The sequence below is a fragment of the Hevea brasiliensis genome, chromosome 14 (genome assembly GCF_030052815.1).
Source record: "Hevea brasiliensis isolate MT/VB/25A 57/8 chromosome 14, ASM3005281v1, whole genome shotgun sequence".
In the NCBI taxonomy this organism is placed as follows: Eukaryota; Viridiplantae; Streptophyta; class Magnoliopsida; order Malpighiales; family Euphorbiaceae; genus Hevea; species Hevea brasiliensis.
Window position 1 is genome coordinate 16,627,878 of NC_079506.1, and position 10,711 is coordinate 16,638,588.

The 10,711-nt window shown below is 33.6% G+C and overlaps 2 protein-coding genes across 4 annotated transcripts; both read left to right on the top strand.

Annotated features, from left to right (window-relative positions):
* The first annotated feature begins 229 nt into the window (after positions 1 to 229).
* LOC110672915 (pentatricopeptide repeat-containing protein At5g09450, mitochondrial) lies at positions 230 to 3,404 on the top strand. The gene is made up of 3 exons (XM_021835850.2): positions 230 to 309; positions 403 to 694; positions 2,216 to 3,404. Exons 1-3 carry the CDS (start codon positions 275 to 277, stop codon positions 3,113 to 3,115), a joined length of 1,227 nt encoding a protein of 408 aa, XP_021691542.2. The 5' UTR covers positions 230 to 274; the 3' UTR covers positions 3,116 to 3,404.
* Positions 3,405 to 5,264: 1,860 nt separating this feature from the next.
* LOC110672904 (serine/threonine-protein kinase PEPKR2) lies at positions 5,265 to 10,196 on the top strand. Of its 3 annotated transcripts, none has more exons than XM_058133987.1 (5): positions 5,265 to 5,458; positions 5,859 to 5,958; positions 6,071 to 6,996; positions 8,013 to 8,309; positions 9,119 to 10,196. In XM_058133987.1, the coding sequence occupies exons 3-5, from the start codon at positions 6,258 to 6,260 to the stop codon at positions 9,247 to 9,249; spliced, it is 1,167 nt and encodes a 388-aa protein (XP_057989970.1). In that variant the 5' UTR covers positions 5,265 to 5,458; positions 5,859 to 5,958; positions 6,071 to 6,257; the 3' UTR covers positions 9,250 to 10,196. The 3 variants fall into 3 exon arrangements, with proteins under 3 accessions (XP_057989970.1, XP_021691519.2, XP_057989969.1); XM_021835827.2 differs by having other exon boundaries at positions 9,519 to 10,196; XM_058133986.1 differs by lacking the exon at positions 5,265 to 5,458 and adding an exon at positions 5,522 to 5,721 and having other exon boundaries at positions 9,519 to 10,196.
* Positions 10,197 to 10,711: the final 515 nt, after the last annotated feature.

Genomic DNA, 10,711 nt, shown 5'->3' on the forward strand with positions numbered 1-10,711 from the left:
TTTAATATATTTTTAGTTATAAAAATTTTAAAATAATTAAATAATTTTTTAATGAAATTTGAAATATATTTTTTCAAAAATTATTTTCTAGTCTCTAAATTTTAATTTCAAATAAAATTTAAAAATATTTAAAAATTCACATATAATTTGTAATTTAATTATTAAAATATGATAAAATTGACAATTTATTTATTTATTTTTTATTTTTTTTTAAAGGCACTTGTTTTGCAGCCCTCCCAAACATGCTAAACAAGAAAGTAAAAGAATAACAGGCATGGCATCCCGATCGCTACTCTTCACGCTCCGACGGTAAGTTCTAACTATTCTTCTGTTTGGTTGCGGAGAAAGTTCAGAATTTTCAAAGCTACTTACCCGACTTTACTTTATGTGCAAAAACCCTAGGAAATGCATAATCAACAGCGAATTTGGATCTCTGTGGACCCTAGAGAAAGGGAAGTTTGGTAGATTTCTCTCTTCCGGTGCGCTGAATAGCGAAGCTGTTGAAGAGGAATCGAATTCAAAGGAGAATGAAGACCACTTGAGGAGTAGAATCCTTAGACTGAGACTTCCAAAGCGAAGCGCCACTAATATCATACAGAAATGGGTCAACGAAGGGAACATTGTGACGGCCTGTGAGCTCAGAAGCATCTCTAAAGAGCTTAGGAAGTCCCAGCGTTACAAGCATGCTCTTGAGGTTCATTTTTATATTTACTATTTTTGTTCTTTTTTTTTTTAGGAATTTCTTGTACTGCATAAATCTTTTTGTTTGGTTTCTGATAAATTGAAGTAGGAAATTCTGTAGTTTTAGCACTTATTCAATTTCGGGAGTACTGAATGTGATAAAAGATAAGGAGGCAGGATCATTATACTACTAAATTAGGGCAAGAACGATTCTCTAGGTGGGCAATTGGTAGTTCTTTTGTGTTCTAATGGGGAAAATTAGCTAAGTTAAAAACAGTGAATTATTGATTGTGATTAAATGTGGCTGTGTTGGTAAGTTGTTATTGATTAGTATTGTATTGTGATTCAGTTGAGTTGAATAATGCAACTAACTGCATCAAAATGTATTTCAAGTTATGTATTATGGAGATCATACACTATAGATGCTTGCTTATAGACCAATGCGATAAATTTTCGTATTTGCTTTCTTTAACATTTTTTTCACAATGGCTCTACTTATTCGTTGTGGTAATTGTTCTTTTTCTTCTTCTTGATACTTCCTACATGAGATGCAGGACAATCAAGGGTGTAATTTGCTTTGGAGATTTTTTTTTTCTTGATTTGTATGAATAATCTAAGTATTATAGAGTTACAAACTTCATAATTTTGCTTTCTCTTAAATATGTCTTATTGTCAATGGAAATAATGAATTATGCAGTGCTTATGTCTTTTCATGCTCTCTTATATATGTCAAACTGTTATAAGAAGGAAAATTCTGATTTTTCATGGTATTGGTGGAAGAAAAGGGGACCAGTATCATATTATGAAGCAACAACTCAAATTATAAAACAGGAACGTTGTAGTAAAAAAGTGGGATTGCTAGAGTGGAGAAAGGGTAAAACTCGAGGTTAACTGAATGGAGTAAACCAGAAATCAAGTAATAAACAAGAGGGGGAGAGGTTCAAATGATAATTCTTTGGGTGGGTGTGCTAGGTTAGAGCTAAGTAGATAACAAGGATACTTTGTTGCCAAATCATATTTTGAACTGAAGGAAATTGCTAGCCATTTTCTTTTGTATTCTGAATTCTTAATTCTCCCCATGGGTTGGAATAAATACGTGGTAACATTTATGGCTGTGTTAGAAAAATTTCATTAGACTTATGGCTCTGAGCGACAATTTACTTTCTGGAGCATCTGACTATGCTCGATATGATTATTGAGAGGCTTAAGAAATAAAATGTTGGAGTCCTATAATGTCAAGCTTTTATTATTTATTATCTTCTGAGATAAATTTGATTAAAAAATTGGGTTCAACTGGCCTAAAATAAAAGTTGCATCCTAAGTTGGCCCTAAAACTTAATTTTGGCTGTAATTAGACATTAGCCAAGTTTAGGAGCCAAATTTAGCTCTTACCTTTATTTTTTGGCTTCAATTACTGAGGGGTTTGAATAGATAATTATCACTCTACTTCTTGATATGAAAATATTTAACCTTTCATAGTGTCTGGTCATTAAATACTATTCATTTATGTTTTACAATTGATATGAGTTTGCAGATATCAGAGTGGATGGTTACAAATAAAGAGTTTGAGTTATCAGACTCTGACTATGCAACTCGTATTGACTTGATGACAAAAGTTTTTGGTATTGATGCTGCGGAACGCTATTTTGAAGGTCTACCTGTCTCGGCAAAAACTAGCGAAACCTATACTGCACTCCTTCACTCTTATGCTGGGTCAAAATTACTAGAAAAGGCTGAAGAGCTTTATGAGAGAATAAAAGGATCAAACCTGTCCTTCACTGTTCTCCCATATAATGAGATGATGACTCTGTATATGTCAATAGGGCAGGTGGAGAAAGTCTCATTAGCTGTTGAAGAACTGAAAAGTCAGAAGGTTGCCCCTGACATCTTCACTTACAATCTATGGATAAGTTCATGTGCTGCAACTCTAAATATTAATCAAGTTATGAGGATATTGGATGAAATGAGCCACAATCCTGGTTGTAATGATGATTGGCTTAGATACATTGACATTGCCAATATATATGTTAAAGCAGGTCATCTTGTGAATGCGGAGTCCAGTACCGTTGTTGAAGCAGGGAAGGGTATCATGCAAAGAGAATGGATAACATATGACTTCCTTATCATTCTGTATGCAGGTTTACGAAACAAAGATAAAGTTGATCAAATATGGAAATCCTTAAGAATGACTAAACAAAAAATGACAAACAGAAACTTCATTTGCATCCTTTCTTCATATCTGATGCTTGGACATGTGAACGAAGCGGGAGAAGTTCTTGATCAGTGGAAACAGTCTACTATTACAGACTTTGATATCACTGCTTGTGGAAGGCTTTTGGATGCATTCTCAGATGCTGGATTAAGTGAAATTGCCAACAAGTTCCATGTGCTTCTGATTGAAAGGAATTTTGATCTCACCAATTTATCGAAGTGATTCCCAGTTTATTTTAGCCAATGCCACACTGTGCAGGGAACATCATTGATACGTGTCAATTCAGGAGAGAGAATAAATACTATTGTAGTTCTTTCCACTCTGTTTATTGTTGACTATCTAGACTACCAGTTTTCCACACTTTGGTATCACCACTACTCTCTCTCTCTCTCTCTCTCTCTTTCTCTCTCTCTCTAACATGACTTAAATGAGTGGGATTGGATTGGATGAAGAGAACCTTTTTGTAATTTAGGTACTCAAAAAAGGGAAATAAATGCAGTTGGTGTTGCTATATGTTTCTGGTTATGTATTTCTACCCTGTGCTACATAAAATACTTTTAATTCAGAACTAAATGCCTTCTTTCACTATTCTTTATTTGCAACTAAGTTGTGGGCAATGGCAACGAATTACTTGTTAAAACTGTGGCCTGAAAATGGCAATGGGTACCCATTTATGCATTTCAAATCTATTAGGATTCATAGCTGCTAAGTGTAGAAATCAGGAGTCTCTTCCATGGCTACTAGAGTTGGATGGAATGGTCAGCAATGGTAAGTGTTAATCGTGTTGTGACTTCTGTTAATTTTCTTTTATAACTCGGTATTTTACTTATTCATGTTTTTCTCCTGTATATTTAGTCATGTTTACATTGAACAGTAGTAGTACTATAGTTGAACAGAATTTTTCATCAGTGGTTCACCCCCTGCAACTCTATCCCTGGTTGGCACAGGAAAAATATATGATATACATCAAGCCTAAGATAGAACTCATTAGTTTGTTTTATTGTTAATTCTGTGGCTATTCAAACTCACAAATGGTCAAAACCAACCAATCCAATTCTATGTTTAAAGAACTAATGGATTTATTATTTAGCTGATGGTTTAATAATTGAACTTTTTATTCTATATTTAGAAAAATTGAGAGTGGAATGGATTCAATTAGTTTGTTTATTTTATCAGCTAGAGGTCTCAAAACCAATTATAGGAAACAACCCACTAAAATCCTCTTTGAAATTGTGATAAAAATATAATTTTTTTAAAAAATATAATTTTTTTTAAAAATATAATTTTAAACATTGTTAAAAATAATTTAATTATTTTTAATTTGTATAACTAAAATTTATTAAATTTAATTTAGAATTAATTTTAATATTTTTAACTAATGTATATTTCAGATAATATTTTCTTTATTAACAGCTTCAATAATATTCCCAAATAAAATCTGATTAAAAGAACTTACCCACCCAACAGGGTTACATAAGTGGCAGCCTTTTTATTTTCTGAACTCATTTGAACTTTAGATTTACTCTATGCTCTGTCAAATCTTCTCACTGTCTATATTTTATCAATAAAGAAGGTTCATATATTTTTCCTTCGAGGCTCTTGCTTGTTTTCAAAAATATTTTTCATATTTTTTAATATTTAAAACACTTAAAAAAATATATTAATAAAAAATATTTTTAGTACATGTGAAAAGTATCGTACCGCTTAATATTTGTCATTTATCGAACTTATATAATTTTAAAAACTTTCAATTCACAAATTAACTTTTGAGTTAGATTCAAATGCTCAATATAGTATCATGGCCTTAATTATCAAAAAGGATAAATTAGATATAAAAAATCTCACATTATTTGAATATCTGACATTTATCAAATTTATATATATATTTTTGAGACTTTTAAAATTAAATTATTTTTTAAAAAATAATTTTTTAATTTTTTCTAACTTTAATTGTTATTAAAATATAAAAATATTTATATATATATATATTACATATATGCATATAAATAATTTAATATTATAATTAAATAATTAAAAATATTTATTATGAAAATATTATTTAAAAATATTTTTCATAAAAAATATTTTTCTGATAAATTATTTAAAAAAAATTTGATTTAAATAATTTAATTTTAATTTTTAAACCTCCACCTTTTTATAACTAAAAAAAAAAAAAGTCCGCGGTAAAAATGGGGAAAAAAAAAATCTATAGTGGAAGTAGAAGAGTAGATCTTGTGCGCTTGGTCATCGAGAAGGTACCAAGTGGACGGCAAATGCAGCGACCAGCTCCAATGGGTTGTAGGTCCCAGTCCAAAGGTAACACAACACAGTAGCAGTTAATAGAAAACGCGCGAGATGAGAGATACAGAAACAAACGGTTGTTGGCTTTCACGTGTAGTTTGTGCTTTTCTCTGTATCATCAAAAAATCAAAGTCACTCCCAAACACTCTAATAAAAAAGAATACTGAAGCCTTTCCCTTTCCATCAAACCCTTTTTTAATCCTCTTTATAAGGGTGGCCTTTCCCATCCATTCATCAATTAACCCATTTTTCTTCTCTATGAAGGTATGTTTCTCATTCTTTCTCACATTCTCTTCATTCTTCCTTAATTTTTGGTGCTGGGAATGATATCTGTTTGTTTTCTGAGAAAATCAAGGAAAAGATAAAAAGGGCATGTTTTTCTTTTTTGGAAGTTCACTTATTTCGTGTCTTTTTGGAACTCCAATTACAAGCAAAAAGCTTTTTTCCTTTTTTTTTAAGAAATTTTTATGGGCTGGATGATTTGTCTTTGGTTTTTGTAAGGTCTGGCTTAATTGTTGTAAGTCACAGTTAAAGTGATAAGGGTGATCTGTTGATATATTTATTTATTGGCAAATTTTAGCAACTTAAATTGGGTGGGTCTTTTATTTTCCTTTAAATTTTTGGGTTGATCGTTTGTCTTCTTGGATATTTTTTATGTTTACAGATTTTGTTTACAAATCGAAATCAATCAATGTCTAAAGTCTTTGAATTGTGGGTGAACATGATTCGAAAGAAGAAGAACGAGAGGCTTCTAATGTTCAAAGGTCGGATACTAACTTGATCCTATTACTTCTGGTCTGGAATTACTATTAAGATTTTTATTGTTGAGTAGAGTAAAAGGGTGTTCTTATTAATATCCTTGTGCTGGAATTGCAGAATGTATGCAAGGATCTAATCTTGTGATAGAATGGTTATTGCTTTGATTTCACTTGAAGAGACTTTAGTTTATAATTTGTTTGGTTTGGCTTTCTGGAGTAATATTACCATTTTGGAAATGTAGTATCTTGTTTTGGTTGCGTATTGTTTTGGGGGCATTTAAGAATTACTTGACCTTGATTGTTTGATGGAGTTGTTAAGAAGGAAGAGAAAGGGCCTAGAAGTTTTGCCATTATGTGGCAAATCCTTGACTTCATCTGCTATTATTTGGTCTCACTTGTCACTGGGAGATTATTCAAGGCAGAAGAAGAAGTGCAAGGAAGATGAAGATAAGGAAGTTGGTTCCCCTAGGAGTGTAGTTAAAGGAATTGTCACTGCCCCCCATTTTAGGAGTTCCTCTTTAGATCCACCTTGTAGGGGTCTTAAGAGGAAAATTGGTTGTATTGATGTAGCAACACAATTGGGTCGGAAGAAAAAGATCGAGCAACAATATGATTTGGGTGCAACAATTGGGAAAGGTAAGTTTGGATCTGTAGTGTTGTGTAGAAGTAAAGTGACTGGAGAAGAATTTGCATGCAAAATGTTGCGCAAGGGTGAGGATCCTGTGCATCGAGAGGTGGAGATAATGCAGCACCTTTCTGGTCATCCAGGCATTGTAACATTGAAGGCTGTGTATGAGGATTCAGAATCTTTCTATCTTGTGATGGAGCTTTGTTCTGGGGGGCGATTGCTTGACCAGATGGCTAGGGAAGGGCAATATTCAGAGCATCACGCTGCTAATGTACTGAGGGAGTTGATTTCAGTTATCAAATATTGCCATGATATGGGTGTTGTTCATCGGGACATAAAGCCTGAAAATATCCTTGTTACGACTTCTGGGCAAATGAAGCTTGCAGATTTTGGGCTAGCTATGAGGATTTCAAATGGTAATAATGGTTTTCTTTTTAAATATTTCGATGTATTTCTATGGGCATCAGTACTCATGCTCTGTACATATACCTATTGCTGGACTGTGTGTAAAAGATACTGGTATAGGTTTAAAATTTCATTTCAGGATGTCCACTGTCCAGAAGCAATTCCAAATCTAGTTCTCCAAATATTCACTTAGCAATATGAAATGCATAATGTGCCTTCTAAAATGCATTTTTAATCAATCTAACTAAATTAATTTTTGCTTAGAAAAAAAATGCAGAAAGCAAAACAAAGCTTCTCCAATACTAAAATAGATTATAGAGTAAGGATTTTATGCTTGTTTCTTTCTTTGAGGAATAACTGCTGTTAACATTGTAACTTTTCTCTTTTGAAAAACCTTATGATGCTTTTGTATGAATTCCTTGCATTTTTGAAGCTGTTCTTATGCTTAATGTATAGCTTAATGTATTTTCAATCGTTATTGCAGCAATTTACTCCTCACCTTGATGTGTTACTGGCCTAGAATTATTTAGCTAGCCAAGAACCTTAAAGGAGGGTTGAGTTTGGATAATCATGAGAGCAATTCTATGAATATTGCATGGACAGTGATAATAAACTGTTGACATAAAAAATGCTTTAAAAGCTTGAAGTTTATTAAACACCTCTTCAACAGGGGAATAAAAAAGGGAAAGTTTATTCTTCTTAATTTGTTTGGTTTATCAGTTTACCACGGATTTTCTTTGCAGTTATGAAAGATGTGACATGAGCTTGTTTATTTTCTTTTTTTTCCCATGCTCACTCTTGCTTTCTGTCTCTCTTAGTTCGTGTTTGATATAAACTGAGCATTTGCTATAAATTAGTGCCTGATCTAACTAATGTTAAGAAATACAGTGATTTGACTGGCCTGAAACATCTGCATTTGATTCTATCATACTGATATCTTTTCCATAATTGGGCTTTTCTGTACTCAGTGCTCAATTATGCATAGTTTTCTGAAAATAATAAATAAACTCTGGTGTCTTCCATGCAGGTCAGAGCCTTACAGGTGTAGTTGGAAGTCCTGCCTATGTTGCCCCAGAAGTTCTACTTGGCAACTATTCAGAAAAGGTTGATATTTGGAGTGCTGGTGTCCTCCTTCATGCTCTGTTGGTTGGCATTCTTCCATTTCAAGGTGACTCTTTGGATGCAGTATTTGAGGCAATTAAGAAGGTTAACCTAGATTTTGAGAGTGGGTTATGGGAGTCAGTATCCCAACCTGCAAGGGATCTCGTTGCCAGAATGCTCAATAGGGATGTTTCATCAAGACTAACTGCTGATGAATTACTAAGTAAGTGTCCTATACCCCTTGCCTTTTTGTTAGCAGATGTTTTGTACAAGGGATCCTAGGGGCTTCTCACTGACATTAACTATTAGATTGACATACTATTGGAAGAATATGGTTGATCATCTAATCATGAACTTGAAGAACTGATTCATTTATGGAAAATAAATTGGGTAGATTTATGTCACTGTTCACCTCATACTCATTGTACTTTGATTGGTAATGATGCCAACGATCTATGGAAGTGTTGTGAATGCAATATAGCTTATGCTGCTAGTGTCTTTGAAATTAAAACTAGAATTAGAGCATCAAACTTAATAATGTACACACACACACACACACACACACACACACACACACACGCATTCAACTTTAAGATGAATAGATAGCTGAGTGAAATGAGAAGTAGGGCGGAAGGTTACTTGGTGTGGGGTGAATTTAGAAGGAAGTAAGATGAGAGGTACAGTCGAGTCTTTGAGGTATTGAAGTCCTCGATTATTGCTGTTAAAATTAGAGTTGTGGGATGACACCTTTGCTTGAGTTCTAGGAGTTGTAAGTTCTAGGTTATTTTGCCAAATTTATTGTTGTATTTCATTGTTAGATTTTGGGCGTTTCTTATTATACCAGGATGTATCCTATGCTCCACTACTGGCTTTTCCTAGAAGTTCTATTATTTATCAAAAAAGTTATTCAGCATCTTGGATTATGCTGGTTTATTTTGATTTAAACACTTGTTTTTATGAAATGTGTGAAATAAGGTTTACATCAACTTGCTCAAGGGCTAATTCTCTTCTTTTTTCCATTTTTTTCCCCAGTTAAATCAGTTGCTAAAAAGTCCATGTTGAAGGCAAATGGCAGCAAATATCTGATAATATTTGTAGGCAACCAGTTATTTGATACTTCACATAGCATCATACTGTTTTTGTGTGGCTTTCTGAGTCTATGACATTTTGGTTCATGGAAATGTTTGGAAGTATCACATTAAGATTTAAGACTAACTAGCAAGGACTCGGGATGTGGGCCACTTGTCCTGTATGCCGAACAAGTAGCCAAATGGAGCAATTCTCATGAGTCTTGACATTCAAGATATCAAATATTTATATTCTGTTCTTATTTTTCCATGAACTGAGATCAAATTAGTTCTTAGTTATACGTTGGATAAAGCTTTGTTACTGTCATTTAGTGTGTTTTATAACCTGAAGTGTGATTTTACAGGGCATCCGTGGATCTTGTTCCATACAGAACCAACTTTGAAGTTACGTACAGTAAAACCGAAGTTAGGAAACCATGTAAGATTGACTTTCCAAAGACTAACTGGCAAAGATGGGTTGGAGTCTGAGAGAATCGATATAACAACCAGCAGCTTTCTCAGTGATGACACTAGCCTAATTTTATCATCTGGTGGTTCAATAAAGAGGTTGGACGAGCAAGACTGTGGATTCGTTGATGTCCTTGCTGTGGCAATGTCTCGTGTAAGGATATCCGAACCAAAGAGAAGCAGGTTGTGTGGTCCTACCAGCCCTATTCGACGAGAATGTTCCTCTAACATTAAGGTTGACAATCTCTGCACAGCATTCTGATCCTGCTTTTGAAATGCTGACTCAACTGTTAGGTATTACCCCTATTAGCTATAGCTGGAACTAAAGATAACCTACTGTGGCAAGAGACTTGTGAAGACTAAGTGCAGTACCAATAAAATGACCTTGTGGGTAAAATGAAGTGTTAACTCTTAAAGCATGTTTCTTCTTGAGTGATAACCTTGTAATTTTTAATTAGTGTGTGTTTGGATATATTTTCGCTCTTTAGCCTGACTTGGCATGTTGTGAAAACATGGATTGTAATAAGTCTTCTGTAAATATAATTTGTGGTAATTAACTTTTGTCTTTGCCTGTAGTTCAATGTCGCTGCTTGTTTTGAACTGAGCAAACATGGAAGATTTGTGCAATTGTGCTATAAGTGGGCTAAAACTGGGCCTAGAGCCCTAGACCCTTCATACACAACATTAAGACAGGTCCAGTTAAATGAGATTTTGCATAGTGGGCCATCTCAACCAAGAGCGGGTATACTCTCATCAAGATTACATTTAATGCGACAATAATGAAGAGGCAGAATATGGCTTTCAAGAATGTGATTGTGAAGGAAGGTTGACATTAAAAAAATATGAAGAAAGGAAGAGAGAGAAAACACATGAAGATCTTATTATTTCAATAATAAATATAAAAATATAAATTCCCAGATTGGACACTCCAAAGACTGAGCCAAATTACAACAAAGAAGCATCTGGGTGGGCTTTCTCCATATTTTTTTCTTTCTTTTTTTTTAATTTATATTTTTTGAACTCAAAAGAGTGGAGTGGGTCGAATCGCTTGCACGGTTGGATTGAAGAATTAATGAAGAAATCTTGAAGA